General features: G+C 42.4%; 1 protein-coding gene and 1 long non-coding RNA gene across 45 annotated transcripts in view; both read right to left on the reverse strand.

Moving 5' to 3' along the window:
- The window catches only part of LOC124125310, a 58,977-nt gene extending 41,637 nt beyond the window's left edge, over positions 1-17,340 (reverse strand). Inside the window, exons 1-6 of one of the 2 annotated variants that reach the window (XR_007221856.1) lie at positions 17,305-17,340; positions 15,414-15,459; positions 12,636-12,675; positions 12,044-12,192; positions 9,713-9,852; positions 5,662-5,758 (exon numbers count right to left, since the gene is read on the reverse strand). This is a non-coding gene — a long non-coding RNA (uncharacterized LOC124125310). The other variant, XR_007221855.1, reaches the window with a different exon arrangement.
- The window catches only part of LOC124125313 (zonadhesin-like), a 345,476-nt gene that overhangs the window by 160,349 nt on the left and 158,506 nt on the right, over positions 1-26,621 (reverse strand). For 42 of the 43 annotated variants that reach the window (XM_048398346.1, XM_048398316.1, XM_048398345.1 and 39 more), the window contains 2 exons: positions 23,860-24,016; positions 22,087-22,583 (listed from right to left, as the gene is read on the reverse strand). The exons of the other annotated variant lie outside the window; for it this stretch is intronic. In XM_048398346.1, coding sequence (XP_048254303.1) covers positions 22,525-22,583; positions 23,860-24,016 — 216 coding nt within the window. In that variant the 3' untranslated portion in view covers positions 22,087-22,524. Of the gene's footprint in view, positions 1-22,086; positions 22,584-23,859; positions 24,017-26,621 lie in introns of those variants that run through there. 43 annotated transcript variants of the gene reach the window in all.

Here is a 26,621-nt window from a genome sequence, read left to right on the forward strand (position 1 = left end):
ACACTGCTTCACGTGTAGGTGTTATAAAACACACTGCTTCACGTGTGGGTATTGCTATAAAACACACTGGTTCATGTGTAGGTGTTGCTATAAAACACACGGCTTCACGTGTAGGTGTTGCTATAAAACACACTGCTTCACGTGTGGGTGTTGCTATAAAACACACGGGTTCACGTGTAGGTGTTGCTATAAAACACACTGCTTCACGTGTAGGATGTTATTAAACACACGGGTTCGCGTGTGGGTGTTGTTATAAAACACACGGGTTCTTGTGTGGGTGTTGCTATAAAACACACTGGTTCACGTGTAGGTGTTGCTATAAAACACACGGGTTCACGTGTAGGTGTTGCTATAAAACACACGGGTTCACGTGTAGGTGTTGTTATAAAACACACGGGTTCACGTGTAGGTGTTGTTATAAAACACACGGGTTCACGTGTAGGTGTTGCTGTAAAACACACGGGTTCACGTGTAGGTGTTGCTATAAAACACACGGGTTCACGTGTAGGTATTGCTTTAAAACACACTGCTTCACGTGTAGGTGTTATAAAACACACTGCTTCACGTGTGGGTGTTGCTATAAAACACACTGGTTCATGTGTAGGTGTTCCTATAAAACACACGGGTTCACGTGTAGGTGTTGCTATAAAACACACGGGTTCACGTGTAGGTGTTGTTATAAAACACACGGGTTCACGTGTAGGTGTTGCTATAAAACACACCGGTTCACGTGTAGGTATTGCTATAAAACACACGGGTTCACGTGTAGGTGTTGCTATAAAACACACGGCTTCACGTGTAGGTGTTATAAAACACACTGCTTCACGTGTGGGTGTTGCTATAAAACACACTGGTTCATGTGTAGGTGTTGCTATAAAACACACGGCTTCACGTGTAGGTGTTGCTATAAAACACACTGCTTCACGTGTAGGTGTTATAAAACACACTGCTTCACGTGTAGGTGTTGCTATAAAACACACGGGTTCACGTGTAGGTGTTGCTATAAAACACACTGCTTCACGTGTAGGTGTTATAAAACACACGGGTTCACGTGTGGGTGTTGTTATAAAACACACGGGTCACGTGTTGGTGTTGGTATAAAACACACTGGTTCACGTGTAGGTGTTGCTATAAAACACACGGGTTCACGTGTAGGTGTTGTTATAAAACATACTGCTTCACGTGTAGGAGTTGCCATTAAACACCCTGGTTCACGTGTAGGTGTTGCTATAAAACACACTGGTTCACGTGTAGGTGTTGCTATAAAACACACGGGTTCTTGTGTGGGTGTTTCTATAAAACACACTGGTTCACGTGTAGGTGTTGCTATAAAACACACGGGTTCACGTGTAGGTGTTGCTATAAAACACACGGGTTCACGTGTAGGTGTTGCTATAAAACACACGGGTTCACGTGTAGGTGTTGTTATAAAACACACGGGTTCACGTGTAGGTGTTGCTGTAAAACACACTGGTTCACGTGTAGGTGTTGCTATAAAACACACGGGTTCACGTGTAGGTATTGCTTTAAAACACACTGCTTCACGTGTAGGTGTTATAAAACACACTGCTTCACGTGTGGGTGTTGCTATAAAACACACTGGTTCATGTGTAGGTGTTGCTATAAAACACACGGGTTCACGTGTAGGTGTTGCTATAAAACACACTGCTTCACGTGTAGGTGTTATAAAACACACGGGTTCACGTGTGGATGTTGTTATAAAACACACGGGTTCACGTGTTGGTGTTGCTATAAAACACACTGGTTCACGTGTAGGTGTTGCTATAAAACACACGGGTTCACGTGTAGGTGTTGTTATAAAACATACTGCTTCACGTGTAGGAGTTGCCATTAAACACACTGGTTCACGTGTAGGTGTTGCTATAAAACACACGGGTTCACGTGTAGGTGTTGCTATAAAACACACGGGTTCACGTGTAGGTGTTGCTATAAAACACACGGGTTCACGTGTAGGTGTTGCTATAAAACACTAGGGTTCACGTGTAGGTGTTGCTATAAAACACACGGGTTCACGTGTAGGTGTTATAAAACACACTGCTTCACGTGTGGGTGTTGCTATAAAACACACTGGTTCATGTGTAGGTGTTGCTATAAAACACTAGGGTTCACGTGTAGGTGTTGCTATAAAACACACTGCTTCACGTGTAGGTGTTATAAAACACACTGCTTCACGTGTGGGTGTTGCTATAAAACACACTGGTTCATGTGTAGGTGTTGCTATAAAACACTAGGGTTCACGTGTAGGTGTTGCTATAAAACACACTGGTTCACGTGTAGGTGTTATAAAACACACTGCTTCACGTGTGGGTGTTGCTATAAAACACACTGGTTCACGTGTAGGTGTTGCTATAAAACACACTGCTTCACGTGTAGGTGTTATAAAACACACGGGTTCACGTGTGGGTGTTGCTATAAAACATACTGCTTCACGTGTAGGTGTTATAAAACACACGGGTTCACGTGTAGGTGTTGTTATAAAACATACTGCTTCACGTGTAGGAGTTGCCATTAAACACACTGGTTCACGTGTAGGTGTTGCTATAAAACACACGGGTTCACGTGTAGGTGTTGCTATAAAACACACGGGTTCACGTGTAGGTGTTGTTGTTAAAACACACGGGTTCACGTGTAGGTGTTGTTATAAAACACACGGGTTCACGTGTAGGGGTTGCTATAAAACACACTGCTTCACGTGTAGGTGTTGCTATAAAACACACGGGTTCACGTGTAGGTGTTTCTATAAAACACACGGGTTCACGTGTAGGTGTTATAAAACACACTGCTTCACGTGTGGGTGTTGCTATAAAACACACTGGTTCATGTGTAGGTGTTGCTATAAAACACACAGGTTCACGTGTAGGTGTTGCTATAAAACACACTGCTTCACGTGTAGGTGTTATAAAACACACTGGTTCACGTGTAGGTGTTGCTATAAAACACACGGGTTCACGTGTGGGTGTTGTTATAAAACACACGGGTTCTTGTGTGGGTGTTGCTATAAAAAACACTGGTTCACGTGTAGGTGTTGCTATAAAACACACGGGTTCACGTGTAGGTGTTGCTATAAAACACACGGGTTCACGTGTAGGTGTTGTTATAAAACACACGGGTTCACGTGTAGGTGTTGTTATAAAACACACGGGTTCACGTGTAGGTGTTGCTGTAAAACACACTGGTTCACGTGTAGGTGTTGCTATAAAACACACGGGTTCACGTTTAGGTGTTGCTATAAAACACACTGCTTCACGTGTAGGTGTTATAAAACACACTGCTTCACGTGTGGGTGTTGCTATAAAACACACTGGTTCATGTGTAGGTGTTGCTGTAAAACACACGGGTTCACGTGTAGGTGTTATAAAACACACTGCTTCACGTGTGGGTGTTGCTATAAAACACACGGGTTCACGTGTAGGTGTTGCTATAAAACACACTGCTTCACGTGTAGGTGTTATAAAACACACGGGTTCACGTGTGGGTGTTGCTATAAAACATACTGCTTCACGTGTAGGTGTTATAAAACACACGGGTTCACGTGTAGGTGTTGTTATAAAACATACTGCTTCACGTGTAGGAGTTGCCATTAAACACACTGGTTCACGTGTAGGTGTTGCTATAAAACACACGGGTTCACGTGTAGGTGTTACCATAAAACACACTGCTTCACGTGTAGGTGTTGTTATAAAACACACGGGTTCACGTGTAGGTGTTGTTATAAAACACACGGGTTCACGTGTAGGTGTTGCTATAAAACACACTGGTTCACGTGTAGGTGTTGCTATAAAACACACGGGTTCACGTGTAGGTGTTGCTATAAAACACACGGGTTCACGTGTAGGTGTTATAAAACACACTGCTTCACGTGTGGGTGTTGCTATAAAACACACTGGTTCATGTGTAGGTGTTGCTATAAAACACACGGGTTCACGTGTAGGTGTTGCTATAAAACACACTGCTTCACGTGTGGGTGTTATAAAACACACTGCTTCACGTGTAGGTGTTGCTATAAAACACACGGGTTCACGTGTGGGTGTTGCTATAAAACACACTGCTTCACGTGTAGGTGTTATAAAACACACGGGTTCACGTGTGGGTGTTGTTATAAAACACACTGGTTCACGTGTGGGTGTTGCTATAAAACACACGGGTTCACGTGTAGGTGTTGCTATAAAACACACGGGTTCACGTGTAGGTGTTGCTATAAAACACACGGGTTCACGTGTAAGTGTTGTTATAAAACACACGGGTTCACGTGTAGGTGTTGTTATAAAACACACGGGTTCACGTGTAGGTGTTGCTGTAAAACACACTGGTTCACGTGTAGGTGTTGCTATAAAACACACGGGTTCACATGTAGGTGTTGCTATAAAACACACTGCTTCACGTGTAGGTGTTATAAAACACACTGCTTCACGTGTGGGTGTTGCTATAAAACACACTGGTTCATGTGTAGGTGTTGCTGTAAAACACACTGGTTCACGTGTGGGTGTTGCTTTAAAACACACGGGTTCACGTGTGGGTGTTGCTATAAAACACACTGCTTCACGTGTAGGTGTTATAAAACACACGAGTTCACGTGTAGGTGTTGTTATAAAACACACGGGTTCACGTGTAGGTGTTGCTATAAAACACACTGGTTCACGTGTAGGTGTTGCTATAAAACACACGGGTTCACGTGTAGGTGTTGCTATAAAACATACTGCTTCACGTGTAGGAGTTGCCATTAAACACACTGGTTCATGTGTAGGTGTTGCTATAAAACACACGGGTTCACGTGTAGGTGTTGCTATAAAACACACTGCTTCATGTGTAGGTGTTATAAAACACACTGGTTCACGTGTAGGTGTTGCTATAAAACACACGGGTTCACGAGTAGGTGTTGCTATAAAACACACGGGTTCACGTGTAGGTGTTGTTATAAAACACACTGGTTCACGTGTGGGTGTTGCTATAAAACACACTGCTTCACGTGTGGGTGTTGCTATAAAACACACTGGTTCACGTGTGGGTGTTGCTATAAAACACGGGTTCACGTGTGGGTGTTGCTATAAAACACACTGGTTCACGTGTGGGTGTTGCTATAAAACACGGGTTCACGTGTGGGTGTTGCTATAAAACACACTGCTTCACGTGTGGGTGTTGCTATAAAACACATTGGTTCACGTGTGGGTGTTGCTATAAAACACACTGCTTCACGTGTGGGTGTTGCTATAAAACACATTCCTTTGTGTGGGTGTTGTTATAAAACACACGGGTTCACGTGTGGGTCTTGCTATACAACACACGGGTTCACGTGTAGGTGTTGTTAGAGTAAGGATGTGGACAATTTATAGTAAATAGTGTAAGGTTTACCCCCGTCTGTATGCTCGTAACTGACAAATGCTTTTCCACCTGTTACTCTAACCTAGTGACTCTTGGTAGATAATGGGTAAGTGATAGATTCTTTCAGCATGATATGGGTGCATGCTTGAAGTTCGCCCCAAGTTTAAATGCGCTACCAGTTTGAAAATGATGCTGATCTCTGACTTGTTGAACTCGTAGCTTGCCACACCACATCAACTCACTCACAATCGTGTAAATGTAAATTAAACACATTATTTCCTTTCATATACAGCAGACCCATCTAGCACCTTACCCACTTACCCTTTTTGATCGCAGTGCAGTAGTGAGAGTCTGACTGACGAGTTGGCAGTAGGATAGGGTTCACACAGCGTGGGGACAAGCATGTAGGAGGCTCTCCCTGTAAACACATCACGCATCTACTGAACAGTTAAATAGGAAATACCGCCTATGTGGGAACAAACTAACAAACTAACAATGACAGATCTACAGATACAGGTCTACAGCCGGATTTGACTACCACGCTGACTGACTGTTACAGCTGTAACAGAATCACTACTGAAAACAATTATATAGAACTACTCATGTCACTGATTGAGAGGTCAGTCATTCAGTCGGACAGTCAGTCAGTCAGTCAGTCAGTCAGTCGGACAGTCAGTCAGTCGGACAGTCAGTCGGACAGTCAGTCGGACAGTCAGTCGGACAGTCAGTCAGTCAGTCAGTCAGTCAGTCGGACAGTCAGTCAGTCAGTCAGTCAGTCAGTCAGTCGGACAGTCAGTCAGTCAGTCAGTCAGTCAGTCAGTCGGACAGTCAGTCAGTCAGTCAGTCGACGTAGACATAGACATAGATCACACTTTGTGGCACATAAGACATAGATCACACAGTGCTACACAAAATAGTTAGATCACACAGTGAGACACGTACGACACAGATCAAACCGCGTGACACATAAGACATAGATCACACAGTGTGACATAAAAGACAGAGATTATACTGTGTGATACATAAGACAGAGATCACACCGTGTGACACATCAAACATTGATCATACCGTGTGACACATAAGATATAGATCATACTGTGTGACACATAATACTTAGATCACACCGCGTGACACATATGAAATAGATCACACCGTGTGACACATAAGACATAGCTCACATGGTGTGACACATAAGACATATGACACTTTGTAATACATGAGCCATAGATCACACCGCGTGACACAAAAGACATAGATCACTCCGCGTGACACATAAGGTATAGATCATACTGTTTGACACATAAGACATATGACATTTGTAATACATGAGCCATAGATCACACCGCGTGACACAAAAGACATAGATCACTCCGCGTGACACATAAGGTATAGATCATACTGTTTGACACATAAGACAGTGCTACACATAATACTTAGATCACACAGTGTGACACATAAGACATATATCACATCGTGTGACACATAAGACATAGATCACACAGTGCTACACATAATACTTAGATCACACAGTGTGACACATAAGACATATGACACTTTGTAATACATGAGCCATAGATCACACCGCGTGACACAAAAGACATAGATCAAACCGCGTGACACGTAAGACAGAGATCACACAGTGTGACACATAAGACATAGATCACACAGTGTGACACATAAGACAGAGATTACACAGTGCTACACATAATACTTAGATCACACAGTGTGACACATAAGACAGAGATAAAACAGTGTGACACATAAGATATAGATCACACCACGTGACACATACGACATAGATCACACCGTCCGACACATAAGACATAGATCACATCTTGTCACACATAAGACATAGATTATACTGTTTGACATATAAGACATAGATCACATCGTGTGACAGATGAGAGATAGATCACACCACTAGACACATAAGACATAGATCACACAGTGTGACACATAAGACACAGATCACACCATGTGACACATAAACACAGATCACACCGTTTGACACATAAACACAGATCACACTTGGTGACACATACGAAATAGATCACATCTTGTGACACATACGACATAGATTATACTGTTTGACATATAAGACATAGATCACATCGTGTGACAGATGAGAGATAGATCACACCACGTGACACATAAGACAGAGATCACACAGTGCTACACATAATACTTAGATCACACAGTGTGACACATACGACATAGATCACACAGTGTGACACATAAACACAGATCACACCTGGTGACACATACGAAATAGATCACATCTTGTGACACATACGACATAGATCACACGGTCCGACACATAAGACATAGATCACATCGTGTGACAGATGAGAGATAGATCACACCACGTGACACATAAAACATAGATCACACAGCGTGACACGTAAGACATAGCTCACATGGTGTGACACATAAGACATATGACACTTTGTAATACATGAGCCATAGATCACACCGCGTGACACAAAAGACATAGATCACTCCGCGTGACACATAAGGTATAGATCATACTGTTTGACACATAAGACATATGACATTTGTAATACATGAGCCATAGATCACACCGCGTGACACAAAAGACATAGATCACTCCGCGTGACACATAAGGTATAGATCATACTGTTTGACACATAAGACAGTGCTACACATAATACTTAGATCACACAGTGTGACACATAAGACATATATCACATCGTGTGACACATAAGACATAGATCACACAGTGCTACACATAATACTTAGATCACACAGTGTGACACATAAGACATATGACACTTTGTAATACATGAGCCATAGATCATACCGCGTGACACAAAAGACATAGATCAAACCGCGTGACACGTAAGACAGAGATCACACAGTGTGACACATAAGACATAGATCACACAGTGTGACACATAAGACAGAGATTACACAGTGCTACACATAATACTTAGATCACACAGTGTGACACATAAGACAGAGATAAAACAGTGTGACACATAAGATATAGATCACACCACGTGACACATACGACATAGATCACACCGTCCGACACATAAGACATAGATCACATCTTGTCACACATAAGACATAGATTATACTGTTTGACATATAAGACATAGATCACATCGTGTGACAGATGAGAGATAGATCACACCACTAGACACATAAGACATAGATCACACAGTGTGACACATAAGACACAGATCACACCATGTGACACATAAACACAGATCACACCGTTTGACACATAAACACAGATCACACTTGGTGACACATACGAAATAGATCACATCTTGTGACACATACGACATAGATCACACAGTGTGACACATAAGACAGAGATTACACAGTGCTACACATAATACTTAGATCACACAGTGTGACACATAAGACAGAGATAAAACAGTGCGACACATAAGATATAGATCACACCACGTGACACATACGACATAGATCACACCGTCCGACACATAAGACATAGATCACATCTTGTCACACATAAGACATAGATTATACTGTTTGACATATAAGACATAGATCACATCGTGTGACAGATGAGAGATAGATCACACCACGTGACACATAAGACAGAGATCACACAGTGCTACACATAATACTTAGATCACACAGTGTGACACATACGACAGAGATCACACAGTGTGACACATAAACACAGATCACACCTGGTGACACATACGAAATAGATCACATCTTGTGACACATACGACATAGATCACACGGTCCGACACATAAGACATAGATCACATCGTGTGACAGATGAGAGATAGATCACACCACGTGACACATAAAACATAGATCACACAGTGTGACACGTAAGACATAGATCACATCGTGTGACACATAAGACAGAGATCACACAGTGCTACACATAATACTTAGATCACACAGTGTGACACATAATACTGTGATCACACTTTGTGGAACATAAGACATAGATCACACAGTGTGACACATAAGACATAGATCATACCGCTTGACACATATTACATTTATTTAACCTTGTCACACGTCATAAACGTCGATTTGAGACCTTGTGTTACTAACACTGGCGACATTCCTTTAGGTGACACATGCAAATTCATTTCTGCACTGGTTTCATTTCAGAACCAAAGCTCCCCCCCCCCCCCCCCCCCCCCCTTGCCCCCCCTGTCCGGTATATAAGCTTGGTCGTCAACACAGCTGGAATATGGCAATTCAACATAGAGACGCATTTGGACAGACCTATACACATAAAATCATTGCTCATCTCACGACAGCTGTTCTCCGCCTGTAGTAAACTAAAATCTCTTTAAAGAAAAAGAAACAAAAATGGTCAATTCGCAAAAGAATGAGTTTAAGTCTTGCTCACGTTGTGTTTACCAGTGTAAATACACTTGCGTTGCCTGTTACGTTAGAAGTACAGTTGACGTTGTACACTGTCGAGGTGAAGCCTGGTCTGTGTGTGGTCTGGGTGAAATTCAGTACCTCTAGGACATACCCAGTCGTGCCCTGGTTAAATAGAACGTCGTGTTAGAGCATGCACGGCATTCACAAGACTGCCATTAGCTTCAGCGACTGCAACAGCATGACCCAAATCCAAGTATGTTCAACACTCTGACATTCTTGTACACGTTCATATATGTTCTCGCTACAATAATATGGCTAAATGAACTCATTGTTTATGAAACAAGTCTTCATATATTCTTACGTAGATAAACTTTACTATGACAATGTGGCATGAAATAACATTTTCGTTACTAAACGTGCTCTATTTTTAAGATCTACAGTTTTGCCATAAATACTTCATAGGAAACACATATTTACAATTAGATAGTACTTGGTTCTTTTCTGAATTCATTTGCATTTTTGAGAAACTACTCATCTCAAATACTGCCTGTGAATATACAGAAAGTCCTTCCTTGATTATTGTTCATCTTGGAGACAGTGATTTGGTGGTACAGCAATATAGCTCTCTTTGTACGGATCTTTGTGATGTTTTGGAATCCAGTGCAGCAGAGGAATGGGCGTGTCTGCCGATAGTACTGGTGTGTGGTTTAGGCAGATGTCTTCTCTAGTTAACATACTGGACTTGTATGTGGCATTACGTAATATGTCACTTGTACCAAGTTCTTCGATCAAACAGTTACTGTAGTGATGCTTACATGTAATGGTCATGCTATTTGAGGCCTTGTAGTGGGAACAACTACAAACCTTTCATGTCGGACAGCCAGACTTTGGATGACAGCTGGCAGGGACAGAATGGGTTTATTCTGTTTCCTATTTTTCGATTTGTGCATCTAACCAATGACAGTCTAATTAAAATCAACTGTTAGTTCTCGCTACCGCTTAACAAAGATCTGAGGACATGCCATAATAGGTCACGTCACAATCACCTTTCATCCGACCATTCGAGAGGTAGCGAGAACTAAGATTTGATTTTAAAGAGAGTGTACCAATGGTAATATCATGCACTGACTTAACCCAATCCGATAGAATACCAAATGTTGTTATGAACAGACTGCGGACAACAGTGGAGTTTTCAAGATGGTTTTGTGGTAGAACAAGAGTTATCTGCCCTTATGGCATGTACATGGCAAGCTAATAGTACGTTTCCGGAAGGGATAGTTTTAGAAGGATGGCTGTATCTATATAAAAGAGCATCAAGGGGACGTTTCGAAGACTTTTCGACCTGTCTTGTTTCCCAAACCTATTCTGGATTCAAATATTTTGCCTGGCCTCTTTCAAGACATTCAACAGTGGCAATATTTGGAACATTTGGGAGCTGCTATAGGGCTCGTTACCTGTTGCTGCTACAACTCATTTGACCAACTGTATTGCCTCATTTATTGTGTGTCAGTATAACTTATTGACGTTGATCTTTTGTGGTCATTTACTGATCTAACAAGTTAGTTCTGGACGTAACGATTACTGGGTTAACCTCTGCGATATAATTTGTACCTCACCTCATAACACGGACTTTTGCGGTACTGGAACTATGCCAATACCATTGCAATAGTTTAGTTTATATGACACCCCCCCACCCCCAACCCCCCCACCCCCCCCCCAACCCCCTCCCCCCACCCCCCCCCACCCCCCACCCCCCCACCCCACCCCCCACCCCCCCCCCCCCCCCCCCCCCCCCCCCACCCCCCCCACACACACACCATTACCCACTCATATTAGATTGTTATAGAGACTAGTATGTCTGGCTATTCTATTTATTCAGCCAGATGCACACATCCGCAGCCATTGGTTTGCAATTGGTCTACAAGCTGCTGAATGATTGGCGGGGTATGAAGTGTCACCTGTGAACGGTAGTACACCCCCAGTGCTGAGCTATGTTGTGTGCTCAACAATTTCTTATACTGTCAATCTTTGCTTTCATTGTTAACATTTTGAACAGTCAACAAACAGTTTCCTGTTGTAAATCTTGTCATAGAGGTTTTCCACGTCGTTGAAGCGACCCCGGCTGGGACGGTGGCAAACCGGGGACCATTACTTGGGCGAATCTGGGATTCGAACCACGCCCAATGAGCCACCACTGTCACCAGAATAGCTCTGTGTCTTCATGTGTTGTTGTAAAGAAACTGAATTGGTCAATAACATTTACTATCAAAAGGTGTATTTCTACGTTGAGGAATGCATTTAATTCCCTGTATAAGTTTTAAATGATGCTATGAATTCAAGCATGGCGCCTTACGTTACATGATGTGTTCAGCAAATGGTTCCCAGAGTCAAGTCTGAAGTGTCGCATAGCATCCGAACAACTGGGAAAGTTTCCAACCACAAATATCTCGGCATCGTAAGTCTTCTTCTGTGTTATGTTTATACTACCATTTGAGAGACATTCTGAAGCATAAAATATGTTACATAACATTGTATTATATTACTACGTGCCAACGCCACCCGCCAGCTATACCACGATGGTAAGTGCAGCGGGTTGGAGTGGAAATGGAAACAATGGAAAACAGTGTAATGTATGAAATGAATAACATGTAACATCTGTTCAAGTCTGCGTCTGCCAGGTCATTCTATGTGTACACACGTTGAGGACACACAATGGCCAAGAGAACCCATCCAATAGATTATAATTTCAATGTTTTCGAAGAATTACATAATTATGTTATTTCTGAGGAACTATTTTTTCTATCTTTGGCAAGTGATGATATAATCATCTCCATTAAAGTATAGCACTTATCACTACTCTGGTTATACCGATTACCTTATGTAAAATGTTGTAACGAGACATATAACTTTATTTTGGCATGGAAGCAAGCGTTGCATGAACTAACGTATGGTGAGAGGTGGCGTCTGAGTGGCTACTGCAAAGACCTACAACAAAAAACTCAGTACCAACATATATTTTGTTTAAAGGGGAAGTGTACACGCAAAAATAACTTTTTATCTTTTTCTAAACAAAACGAAATTTTAGAATTAATTAGTATCTGTGTTTGAAAATAAACACTCAATTTTTTCACAGTGAAAGTAGGAAGCTCACAATAGTGTGAAAATGATATGCCGTTATGAGGCCTTCGTTTTTCGAGCTAAACAGGCCTGAGTTATCCCCCTTAGATTATGACGTAATTGGTGCCAATTCAACTGGGTCCCTGTCTATTCTCAACGCAAAAGATATCAAGTACCAGTTTGCCGTAAAACAACATGGCCTACGACACATTCCGGCGCAGTGATGACTCAGCATAACACTATGCTGGCTGGCATCTGAGACGCTAGAATCACACACCTGTACCTACACCACGTGAAGCGGCTCTAACAAAGCATGATGACGTCATAATGTTTATCAATTGGCACCAATGACGTCATATTGCAAGGGGCATAAGCCATGGTGTTTTTGTTGTGGAAATAGAACACTTGGTAAATGTGAAAAATATAAATCGTTTTAATGCGAAAAATATGTTAATAAATTGTGATATTTTTATATTTTTGTCTATGACACTTCTAGGTTAACACTTTTAATGTGGAAAAAGTTCAAGAAAAATAGGTTCATTTCCGTGTGAACTTGCCCTTTAAGCGTCACGTCAATACATGGGCTATAGGAAACAATAGATCTTTCAATTTCATTTCACAGGCGTAGATATATAATATATTTTAACCTCATATCACAGTACACCTGCATGTTTGGTTAAGTTATTATTTCATGTAATGTAAACACGCAACCTCACATTGAAACCTAAACACCATATGTTGACTCTCAAGGCATCAGTTGACTTTCGAGGCATCAGTGACACATGGGACAGAGGGCACCAGGCCTTGTGGGAGGCATCAGTGACACATGGGACAGAGGCTCTCAGGCCTTATGGGAGACATCAGTGACACATGGGACAGAGGGCATCAGGCCTTGTGGGAGACATCAGTGACACATGGGACAGAGGGCACCAGGCCTTGTGGGAGACATCAGTGACACATGGGACAGAGGGCCCCAGGCCTTGTGGGAGACATCAGTGACACATGGGACAGAGGGCCCCGGGCCTTGTGGGAGACATCAGTGACACAAGGGACAGAGGGCACCAGGCCTTGTGGGAGACATCAGTGACACTTGGGACAGAGGCTCCCAGGCCTTGTGGGAGACATCAGTGACACATGGGACAGAGGGCTCCGGGCCTTGTGGGAGACATCAGTGACACATGGGACAGAGGGCCCCAGGCCTTGTGGGAGACATCAGTGACACACGGGAGAGATGGCCCCGGGCCTTGTGGGAGACATCAGTGACACATGGGACAGAGGGTCCCAGGCCTTGTGGGAGACATCAGTGACACATGGGACAGAGGCTCTCAGGCCTTATGGGGGACATCAGTAACACATGGGACAGAGGGCCCCAGGCCTTGTGGGAGACATCAGTGACACATGGGACAGAGGGTCCCAGGCCTTGTTGGAGGCATCAGTGACACACGGGACAGAGGGTCCCAGGCCTTGTGGGAGACATCAGTGACACACGGGAAAGAGGTTCCCAGGACTTGTGGGAGACATCAGTGACACATGGGACAGAGGGCCCAGGCCTTGTGGGAGACATCAGTGACACATGGGACAGAGGGTCCCAGGCCTTTGGGGAGGCATCATTGACACATGGGACAGAGGGCCCAGGCCTTTTGGGAGACATCAGTGACACATGGGACAGAGGGCCCTAGGCCTTGTGGGAGACATCAGTGACACATGGGACAGAGGGCCCCGGGCCTTGTGGGAGACATCAGTGACACATGGGACAGAGGGCCCCAGGCCTTGTGGGAGACATCAGTAACACATGGGACAGAGGGTCCCAGGCCTTGTGGGAGACATCAGTGACACATGGGACAGAGGGTCCCAGGCCTTTGGGGAGGCATCATTGACACATGGGACAGAGGGCCCAGGCCTTTTGGGAGACATCAGTGACACATGGGACAGAGGGCCCTAGGCCTTGTGGGAGACATCAGTGACACATGGGACAGAGGGCCCCGGGCCTTGTGGGAGACATCAGTGACACATGGGACAGAGGGCCCCAGGCCTTGTGGGAGACATCAGTAACACATGGGACAGAGGGTCCCAGGCCTTGTGGGAGACATCAGTGACACATGGGACAGAGGGCCCCAGGCCTTGTGGGAGACATCAGTAACACATGGGACAGAGGGCATCTGGCCTTGTGGGAGACATCAGTGACACTTGGGACAGAGGGTCCCAGGCCTTGTGGGAGACATCAGTGACACATGGGACAGAGGGTCCCAGGCCTTGTGGGAGGCATCAGTGACACATGGGACAGAGGGCCCCAGGCCTTGTGGGAGACATCAGTGACACATGGGACAGAGGGTCCCAGGCCTTGTGGGAGACATCAGTGACACATGGGACAGAGGCTCTCAGGCCTTATGGGAGACATCAGTAACACATGGGACAGAGGGCACCAGGCCTTGTGGGAGACATCAGTGACACATGGGACAGAGGGCCCCAGGCCTTTTGGGAGACATCAGTGACACATGGGACAGAGGGCCCCAGGCCTTGTGGGAGGCATCAGTGACACAAGGGACAGAGGGCCCAAGGGTTACCTTGGTGAAGGAAATCGATACATAAGTTTATTCTTTACTTACATTAGTTACACCCAAAAGTAGCCATGTCACCGGAGTCAGCCACATGCTGAAACAGTAAGATGTTTGAAGTAACTTTGTAAGAATACGATTTATGGATGAACAACTTCTTTATTACAATTAATAGCGACGTTTCGGTGTAGGTTCTAACACCGTTATCAAGCAAGTGACATACTGAGTATGGTAGACAAGTATGTATACAGGTCGCTCTTAATTGTAAGTTATTTAAGTTGTTCATCCATAAATCGTATCCTTATTTGGTACTCCAACTTCTAAATGCCTATCAAAGAAGTTGAAGGAACCTGACCAGGTGATGAAGCGCAGTGATCGTGTGGAACTTTCTACAAGTTGAATTAATGAGCATGATGTACTGTGGACTCCATTGTAACACTCCAGGCTCACCTCTGCCTGTCCTCACTTGTTTTGTACACTGTCGGGACTTTCGCCAGGACTCGTCAGTAATTCCGTATTGCATCTTCATTGTGTCATCCTTTTGCTCTTGTGAACGTCTACACTGGTATATTGCCTTTCATACTAGCTAATTGACATTGTAATTGATATGTTTAGTTTGCACACAATATTGTTTAATTATCTCATCCTGTTGTCTGTCGTATTTCTCTCATAATACAGACTTTAAACACAGACTGTGTGTGTTTCAGATCGAGAAATCTTGATTATCTTCAAAATGAATTTCATGTGTTATTTATTTTCAACCTTCAGCATTTTCAGCCAACCTAGGCTACCATATCACTTCCGATAATTACTGTTATTTATAGTATGACATTTATAGCCTTAATTGTTCATCCCCTGAGCTGTCCATTGTTTTTCATTACTATATATGTGTTACCATTACACTGTTAATCAGCTTGGTATTCCGAGCGCTGGTGTAGGGACGACCTCGAGCAGGATGTGCCGCTCGTAGAAAACGTCCTGAGGTTGAGCTGGAACTCCGCGCACCTCATGTATGCCTGAGCTGGAAGATCCGCCCATCGCTGTGTTTGTGTTGTCAGAGCAGGTATTCCGCTCATTGTGTATTTGTTGTGTATTGTTAACATGTTGTGCATAAAACGTTTCGGGACAGTGATGTCGATTTTGTCCTTGATTCCCCCATAAGCCAATTCCGCGTCAACATGAGCGTTGACAATACCACAGCTGTTAGCACAGGTGCAAAAATATCCACAGCCATGTTGAAGAGTTAATACAGAGATCATAACATACTACTAACTTCAAGTAGATCATATTGCCATGAAACAGACATATTCACTTCATGCCAGCAACACATGTTCCCTAACACACACGAATGAATGAATGAATGAATGAATGAATGAATGACATTATTGATAAATATAATAAAAGGTAAGTAATGATATTACATAAAAAAACTCTGATAAACTGACATTACAAAATTCATCAAGGTCACAGTGGTATTGGATATACGAATTTCCTCAAACAAATCACAAACGTCCGCCATTGTGGTTGTTGTTCAAGGAGAGATAGTGCCCATAGATAACATGTCCCTGGACGTCTGACATCTGTACATGTCACGAGGGGAGATTCAACACACCCTGGCATGTCTTACTTCAACAGTACCAACAGGAAGCTCAGTTCGTCTTTGATGAAATGAATATCAGTAATCAGTAATAATGGGTAGCACTACTGAGATTACCGTAAGCATAACATTCGTACCTTCCCCTCTCACCCTGTTTGGTGGAGGTTAGTCACTCCCTGGTCACAGATACACACTCACCTCCTCAGATAAACGTAGAAACTGACTTGTGATGAGTATTTCCGCAGCTTAGCATGTGAACAGAAGACTGAACCAGAAACACGATATAAAACAAGTGTGCAATATTCACCCTATACCACCCTGCACTTCCAGCGTGTTATCTCTTACCTGTGAAGACTTGAGTCACTGTAACTCCTGACCTAGAATGTAGGCTGTGGCTATGGACTCTCTCCTACTCACGATGTCGTTCGAATGTTCCTATTTGCCTGGGTAAAAAATACACATATCACTTTACCAACGCTTGACACCGCAAGAATCTTTGTGTTACGTTACACGCGCACGTACGCACGTAAGCACGCACGCACGCACGCACGCACGCACGCACGCAAGCACGCAGGCACGCACGCACACCATTGCTGTTAAAGCGCAACATCACCATAAATATATTTCATCACTGTATACATCTTTGCGTTTAATGCATATCTGAGTCCATAGGCAATTATTGAATCAAGTAAAGAAGATTAAAACATATCCATCACAAAGCGGAATGAACATCACTAGGAATGATTTGTCCGAGTAGATTCCAGCTCGGTACACTGCTCAAAGTATAGGGCATTCGTGAAGACATGGGTTAGAATAAGTCTACAACAACCCATGCTAGTCGGAAGAGGCGACAAACGGGATTAGGTGGTCAGGCTCCCTGACTTGGTTGATGTATGTCAAGGTATCCCAATTGCGTGGATCGATGCTCATGATGTCAGTCACTGGATTGGACCGCCTCCGTGGTCTAGTGGTAGAGCGTCCGCCCTGAGTGTGGAAGGTCCGGGGTTCGATCCCCGGCCGCGTCATACCAAAAGACGTCAAAAGATGGTACTTGTTGTTACCCTGTCTGGCGCTCGGCATTAAGGGGTTAAAGCAAGGACTGGTCGGCAAAGTCGGCATCAGTCCGGTCTAGTACAAGCAGCCACACACACACGTGCATGCACGTCGCTATATAAGTGCAATAATCTTGGACGCGACGTTAAACCCAATTTCACTTCACCTCACCTCACTGGATTGTCTGTTCTTTATTATTTTACAGACCGCCGTCATATGGCTGGAATATTGCTGAGTGCGGCGCTAAACAACAAATACACAACGTATATGGCCACAATGACGTCACAGTACCGTCTAATACTGTGTGTATCAAATACTCAGACAAGCAATGTTTGAGTATTAAATTTCATGTTACTAAAGTAACGGTTTTCTGTTTATTTCTTTTCTATACTTATAAATGAGATTAAAATGCTCAACTATACAGCAAATGGAATAAAGCATTGATTTTGCATTGCGAAGTATACACCAAATACTTTCTGTTCTTTAGTAAGTAGTCTAAGGTGCCGCGATTCGCTGTACAGAGCTGTCTGTCTGTCACATTAATTGGTTTCACTACAGTGATAAACTTCAAAGCCATGCAAAGTCTCCCACAGCAACATGAAAGTAATATTCCAAAAGACGTAAAACCATATTCACTCACTCACTCTTAAAATGTTTTTCTCTGCATAGTGCTATGAAGTGTGCTTCTCAACCCTTGATATGGATACTTAGAAAGGCAGGTTGTTTTTAACTTGAAATGAAGTTGAATATGTTAGTTCCATGGCAGTACTAAGGCGTCGAAATTCGCTGTGCAGAGTTGCGTCCCTTGATTGTGGGTTCTAATCCCGGTTCGCCCCGACTATGTTTCTAGGTTTGTCAGCACAAATCCCGTGCTCATGGGTTTCACCAAAGTGCTAAACCTTATATCCCAAACGTTGTGCAGAATATTACACACATCTGGCTTAAATCACTGCCCACTAAATCACTTTTGACATAAACATATTGCTATCTCAGTGCTCGTCTTGTTCGTTGTAAATAACGCGACAAAAACCTTTCAATAATCATAATAAATCTCTACTAAAAGAAGAGTTCTTTTTGTCAATCTGACCCCTCCATTTACGTGATTTCTATACAGAAGATAACGAACCATATTTCTCAACTTGCTATCACTGTAGGTGTCAAGTCTCGCAGTTGATCAGTATTGTGAACAATAACGACCCACAAATCTCCCTATAACCGTATTTCTGATTTAATTTCGTTTCAGAGTAAGGTGAAATATTCGTAAACACATGTTAGTTTTGCCATGTATTGTATTGCGAGTATAGCTGAAGCTTTGTTGATGAGCGTTTGGGGTTTAAAGTCGTTTTGAAAGCACTACATACAGTAATATCAGTACAGGAAAGCAGGAGTGAATATTTCAGGTACTCGAAATTCCATTGATAGTGTTTTCAATTTTGACTTTACAGAGGTCGACGTGACGTTTTTGAAGCTGTTGCCATGTACTGCCGCTTCTTTGGCCCTGTTTAGTTGTAAGGCGGTATGATACGTCACTACACCAGATTTCAAATGTCTGGTATATCGACCAACCATGACATCTGATCCTGGCTGATGCTATGGCTTTTTCTTTGCGTCTTAATGTGTAGGGAAGATCAGACTGAAACATGGTCACACTTTTACAACACCGAGGAAGCCAACGAGCACTGAAGGTAATACTCGGGTCGAATACGTGCAATTCTAACACACGGCGCATTAGGCCACATGTTCCACCCACTTGGTTAGTGACACAGTCATGCCCATCAGAGGTGGGGTTTAAAGTCGCGTCCAAGATTGTTGCACATAATTAGTCCGGACTGATGCCGATGTTATAGTGCTAGCCCACCGAATACTATGCCATAGTTTAACATGGATACCCAAGTCAGACACAGTATACTGACTCCTTGTTTTAGCCCCTTAATGCCGAGCGCCAGGCAGCGTAAGAACAAGCACAACTATAACAAGACGGTCTGTAAATAGTGGAGTCTGACTCAGGCAGACTGGTACCTAAAGGCAAGATCTGTGCCACCAGACCAGCAACGGCGCCCGGGGACCTGTGTTAGCCCGAGTAGACACGGAACTGATCAGTCGATGACATATGCATATCTGCCAATGTCCACGCATTCATGCCGGAGATTGAACCCGGTCTTATGCTCTGCAAGCAAACGCGTGAACCGCTGAACTACCTAATTTTATCTTTCTGTGGGGAAGACCACTAGTGCCCTGTGAAAGTGATTTGTTATGGGAAACCTGATTCACTAGTTAATGCTACCGTGCTTTAATGAACAATTGGATATTCTTGCTAACACAAAATTTCCCATGCACGACAAAGGTAGACTTAACATATCATGAAGAGGTTTCCTCAAAAGGTCCAGCGGGAGCAGTGAACATGCACCCGGCCACATGTGATAATGTCTGAAGCCACCCGATATTGCTGGAATATTGCTAAAAACGGCTTAAACCATACTCACTCACTCATTCGGAGGTATGAAAGTGTTCTATATGCGTCACGTCTGTCCACAGCAGGACAGTACCCAATGAGTGAGTGAGTATGGTTTTACGCCACTTTTAGCATTATTCCGGCAATATCACGGCGGGGGACGCCAGAAATGGGCCTCACACATTGTACCCATATCGGGAATCGAACCCGGGTCTCCGGCATGACGAGAGAACGCTTTAACCACTAGGCTAACCCACGGCCCCGGTACCCAACTGTGTTGAAGAGTTGTCAATGCACAACACATGAATGTAACTGTGTTGACGAGTTGTCAATACACAACACATGAATGTAACTGTGTTGAAGAGTTGTCAATACACAACACATGAATGTAACTGTGTTGAAGAGTTGTCAATGCATAACACATGAATGTAACTGTGTTGAAGAGTTGTCAATACACAACACATGAAAGTAACTGTGTTGAAGAGTTGTCAATACACAACACATGAATGTAACTGTATTGAAGAGTTGTCAATACACAACACATGAATGTAACTGTGTTGAAGAGTTGTCAATACACAACACATGAAAGTAACTGTGTTGAAGAGTTGTCAATACACAACACATGAATGTAACTGTGTTGAAGAGTTGTCAATGCATAGACATAAATGTAACTGTGTTGAAGAGTTGTAATACACAACATATGAATGTTATTGTGTTCAAGAGTTGTCAATACACAACACATGAATGTAACTGTGTTGAAGAGTTGTCAATACACAACATATGAATGTTATTGTGTTCAAGAGTTGTCAATGCACACCACATGGATGTAACTGTGTTGAAGAGTTGTCAATACACAACACATGAATGTAACTGTGTTGAAGAGTTGTCAATGCATAACACATGAATGTAACTGTGTTGAAGAGTTGTCAATGCATAACACATGAATGAAACTGTGTTGAAGAGTTGTCAATACACAACACATGATTGTCACTGTGTTGAAGAGTTGTCAATACACAACACATGAATGTAACTGTGTTGAAGAGTGGTCAATGCACAACACATGAATGTAACTGTGTTGAAGAGTTGTCAATACACAACACATGAATGTAACTGTGTTGAAGAGTGGTCAATGCATAACACATGAAAGTAACTGTGTTGAAGAGTTGTCAATACACAACACATGATTGTCACTGTGTTGACGAGTTGTCAATGCATAACACATGAATGTAACTTTGTTGAAGAGTGGTCAATGCACAACACATGAATGAAACTGTGTTGAAGAGTTGTCAATACACAACACATGAATGTAACTGTCTTGAAGAGTGGTCAATGCACAACACATGAATGTAACTGTGTTGAAGAGTTGTCAATACATAACATATGAATGTAACTGTGTTGAAGAGTGGTCAATGCATAACACATGAATGTAACTGTGTTGAAGAGTTGTCAATACACAACACATGTATTATGTAACTGTATTAAAGAGTTGTCAATACACAACACATAAATGTAACTGTGTTGAAGTGTTGTCAATGCACAACTCATGAATGTAACTGGTTTACATAATGTTTTCCTTCATAATGTTCGTAAAGTCAAATACAAAAGAACACACAACACACAGATAGAGATGGAAGATAGCTTGATTATTATCAGCAATATAGATACCGTTTATTGATAACATATTAGAATATTTAAGTTTCATGCTATACATTGGCAGTTAATTGCATAATGATTTAGTTGTAATCATTGGTCTGTCTGCAGGTAATTAAACGACCATTTCAATCATTCATTATAATCATGGCATGTACACGCTTCTAGTTCAAGGAAAAACAGGCACGTATCAGACATATCACCAGATGCAAAAAAGGCAAAAACACAATTAACTTTCATCTAAATACAAAAAATATATGACAATCAAAAAATCTATGATGATAAGTAAACGACATCAATTGTATACATGCATGTAATTTGATTCCCTGTTCATTCCACTGCTGAATATTGGGGATACTATCTAGCAACTGCCCCGGCCTATAGATAGACAGGACACAGACACGTGTACTTCACTTGAACAGGTACATCAGTGCGACCAGAGCCCAGATCCCCATGGAGCACCTTGACGCTGAAAACATAATAAACACGTTTCATCTACACCCTGGATGCTGCCAACAATAACTGTGAGCCCCCAGGAGGAAAGTGACCTTATGGGTGCTGGGGTACAATTGTGCTATGACGTCATAAGACGTTTGACGTCAATTTACTTCAGTGAAGATCACCATGTGTGCGGATTGTACACAAATATCTTATTCCTCTCTCGTTAGTTCGTAATGTAATAAAAACTTGATTTCAATACCTTTCAGCATATATGTCTACTTTCAATTCATAAGACATTATGTTTAAAAACTGCAGTTATCACATAACAGTTATACGTCGGTGTCCAAAATGAGTCCAAATGTTTGATGTCATGTATTTCTATAATAAAAACTGTCAAAATGTGATTTTTCCCCCATAAGGTCCCTAATCTCATGGTTGGTCACAAATATACAATGTGAAACTGAGAGAAACAGTGCCACGACACAGTAGCTCACCTCGATATATAAGCTCTATATATCGATTTTAAATAGCTTTAACATGGATGACGAAGCGGTTATAATGACTGTCAGATTCGAACCTCCTGAACAAATTCAGAATGTCATCATTGAATTGGTAGAAACGAGAGTGTGAAGTTTCAGCCAACCTCCTTGATCCTGTAGTTTCCGCGTGGATTGCGTTTACAGTGCCAGGAAATGCGTTTTGAGATAATTTAGGAACAAGGTCAAAGTTCAAAAGTGGAACACATGTATTGAGACCCCCTACTAACCAAACATAATGGTCATAAGAAGCTACCGCTTTTAGTCTGGGTGAAGTGCAAACGTCAAGTCAAGTTCAAAATATAAATATCGCTAAAAACTTTGGTCCTGTAGTTCACGAGGAGAAGATGAGGCCGCACGACGCACGGCGGACAAACATGCCATACCATAAGCTTACTTGACTTTCAGTCAGGTGAGCTAAAATGAGGATCACGTCACAATGTGCGACCTTGTTCTTAGTCTGTCATCGATACTCGTGATTGACCCAGATTACTGCATACAGGCCACTGTGAGGTATTTGTGAAATCATATTGACCGCACAATAAAAAAACAGTCACTGACTGGAGGATACTTCACGTCAGAATAGACGACGTGGCATTGGTGCAGCATTCAATTATATTCAAGTGAATTTATCCCATCAGATGAACCATATTCCAGCTCTCATACGGTTTTGGTGAATAAAATACAATTTAGGTAAGGCAGAAAACGTATTTGACAGTTCATTCGGTTCAGTTTGTGGACAGACGAAACAAAATGTTATATACAGACCGCCAGCCATCAAAGGTTCCTGAACGGTGAAAGTGGTCCTTAGGGTCGCCCTCGTCACTCCACCGTCACCGACTCCTACATCCCTCCTCCTCCTCTTCTTCTTTGTGTAGCCAGATTTCGCGTCCAGTTTACTACAGCGTTTCCCAGAATTCAATTGCTTAAGATGATAAAGAAAGTAAAAGCGTGTTTATTTTTATATAAACATTGCATTGATGTGTCGGAATCAAATGTTCTATTGGGTGTAAGAAACGCTGAAAATAGATAACGTGGTGGTGACATTATTGACAGTTTCAAGATAAAAAAAATTCAAAACTGAGTGAATGATCTCAATGACCATGTGATGTTGAATTTGTTATGTCCTTGTTGCCATAACCTTCACCTATCAACAGTGACAACTCAATACGCAGTTGACGTAGAGTGTCTCCGACTATTTAAAAACAGCGCACATCTTTTGTTGACAGCATATATCAAGTGTACCGAAAATACTTTACTTGTATCAATACTAACGGAAAAAAGTGTGCTTCATATTAAGTGGTGCAAAATGTTATGTTATCGAAATAACAATATGACATTAGGTCATTCGTCTGATCAATATTTTGTCATAACAAATTCATTGACAAAACCAATACCTGGTAACAGGAGACAGAGCGAGACGCCTAAAAAGCTGGGTGGTGTAACAACTCAATTAACAATGTCAATACCATTTCCGTTGATACAGGCGAGGAAGCAGCTTTGCAATGAACACACCAGATGATTGAAAAGAGCCCGGAGGACAAAAGATTGGCCCAACAGAGCTAGCGTTGCAGGCTGGTTCTGGTCCTGTCGTAGGCGTCGATATATCTTATCCCAGATATGTTCTGTAGGGTTGAGCTCTGAAGAAACAGCCGACTATGGCAGTACAGTAATATAATGCTGCCTCCAAAAATCGCAACAAAAGTTACAACGCGTGTTATATGTGGCCGGACATTATCCTGCTGCCACTTGTCGTGTCCTTGCATTTGCACATGGTCTCGAACGATGTCGCCCCGGTAGCGTACGCCAAATTACCATTGACAATGGTGGCTTGAATTCTCCCTCGAGTTGTCATGCCACCCCATGCCATTACACTTCCACCCCAAACTGACGACGTTGAATAACGCAAGCAAGCGTCGCTACAACGTTTTCCTGGACGCACGTAGGCCCTTGCACGACCATCAGAGTTATCCAGATGAAACATGGACTCATCTGTAAACGGTATACTGTCCCAGTCTTGCCAACTGAACCTGAGATGATGTCTACACCAAGCTAGACGTGCCTGACGTTGACGTGGAAACAAAATTGGGCGTATCGCTGGACGTCGGGTCTGGATGTTGTCCTTCCTCAATCCGTCAGAGCTTTTAATTTGTCAGTTTGACATCGATTCCGTAGATGCACCAACCGAAGAGATGATGTTGTGTTTCTATGAAAATCAAAACGTCTGGCACTTCGTTTAGTGCCATTCCTGTTTGCAGCATACCCACGGCGTGTAGACTAGCAGTCCTAGCATTCCCTAAGCGTTTTGTACGGTTACATGAAAATATTTTTATGAGCACCTGATAGCTGAATAATCATTGTGTGCTATTCACATTAAAAAATATATAAAATCACGTAAGTGAGGGTCATGCGCCCAACAAACACGCAAATTGTGCAACATGCACGTGCAAATTGTGAATCATGATCTGAAAGTCGAGATGTCTTCATGAATATATATAAAGATGCACAATTTAATTTCAAAGTATTTTTTTATTGAACCTTATATGAAGCACAGTTTCTTTTTAGTTCCCCTTAGTATATATTTGTCTTTAAAAAGTGAAATCATGCTTGACTGCAAATAAAGTAATTTGTGGTGACATTAGCATAGGTTCTACAATACCCTTTTTCTAATCTCTGTAATGTTACGATAACCTCTTACACTTTTTCACTAATTCTGCCCACAGTAAAATATATGTTGAGAGTGGGTGTAACCATATGCATTATAACTGCCTCGATATCTATTAAAGAATTCAGCTGTGAATCAATTAATTGGCAAACATGATGGAGACATACACTGAGTCAAAGTAGAAACTTCACAACCTTAGATTTGAATACGTTCAACGAGCTTTGAAGGCGAGTAGTTTTCATGAATAAAATTTAATGGCAATGTCAAGACACGATCGATCTGAAGCCCTCCACAGTCCACGTGACTTACCATTATGACTTCTTGGCGAATGCTGTGGACGCATGTGACTGATGGACCCCACATTTATTCTAATTCTTCCTTTTGACGTCATCAATGACATACCTTCTTCAACACTTTCTTCTGTCATATGTGCAAAGTGGCCAAGTGGAAACGGGGATGACGTTTCTGGTCTGACTCAGTGTAATACAGCAAGAAATTATATCCAGTTTTGAATTAAGGTCTAAAGATTTCGAATCTACCTGTTTAAAATCAACCTGGAGAAGACCATGAAGATTGCTATACATTACTCACATATCATTCAAATAAATAAAAAGTTCAAGACCATTTCCATAATCCTCAGAAGTCTTTGCTAAAAGTAGAGTCCATTTTAGAACATAAACATGAAATTGTGTTTATGGATCACAATCAAATAGTGATGACACCAGATGTTCGCAAAAGGTGAGCGCATTCTTCCCGACCGGTGACAACCATCACAAACACACGCAAAGGCAAGTCAAATGTTCATCCAAAACATGGGAACATATGGCACCAGTCAAAATTTGGGAATTGTTTTAGAACTTATATT

This window comes from Haliotis rufescens, unplaced genomic scaffold, assembly GCF_023055435.1.
Source record: "Haliotis rufescens isolate VD_foot unplaced genomic scaffold, xgHalRufe1.0.p SCAF_18, whole genome shotgun sequence".
In the NCBI taxonomy this organism is placed as follows: Eukaryota; Metazoa; Mollusca; class Gastropoda; order Lepetellida; family Haliotidae; genus Haliotis; species Haliotis rufescens.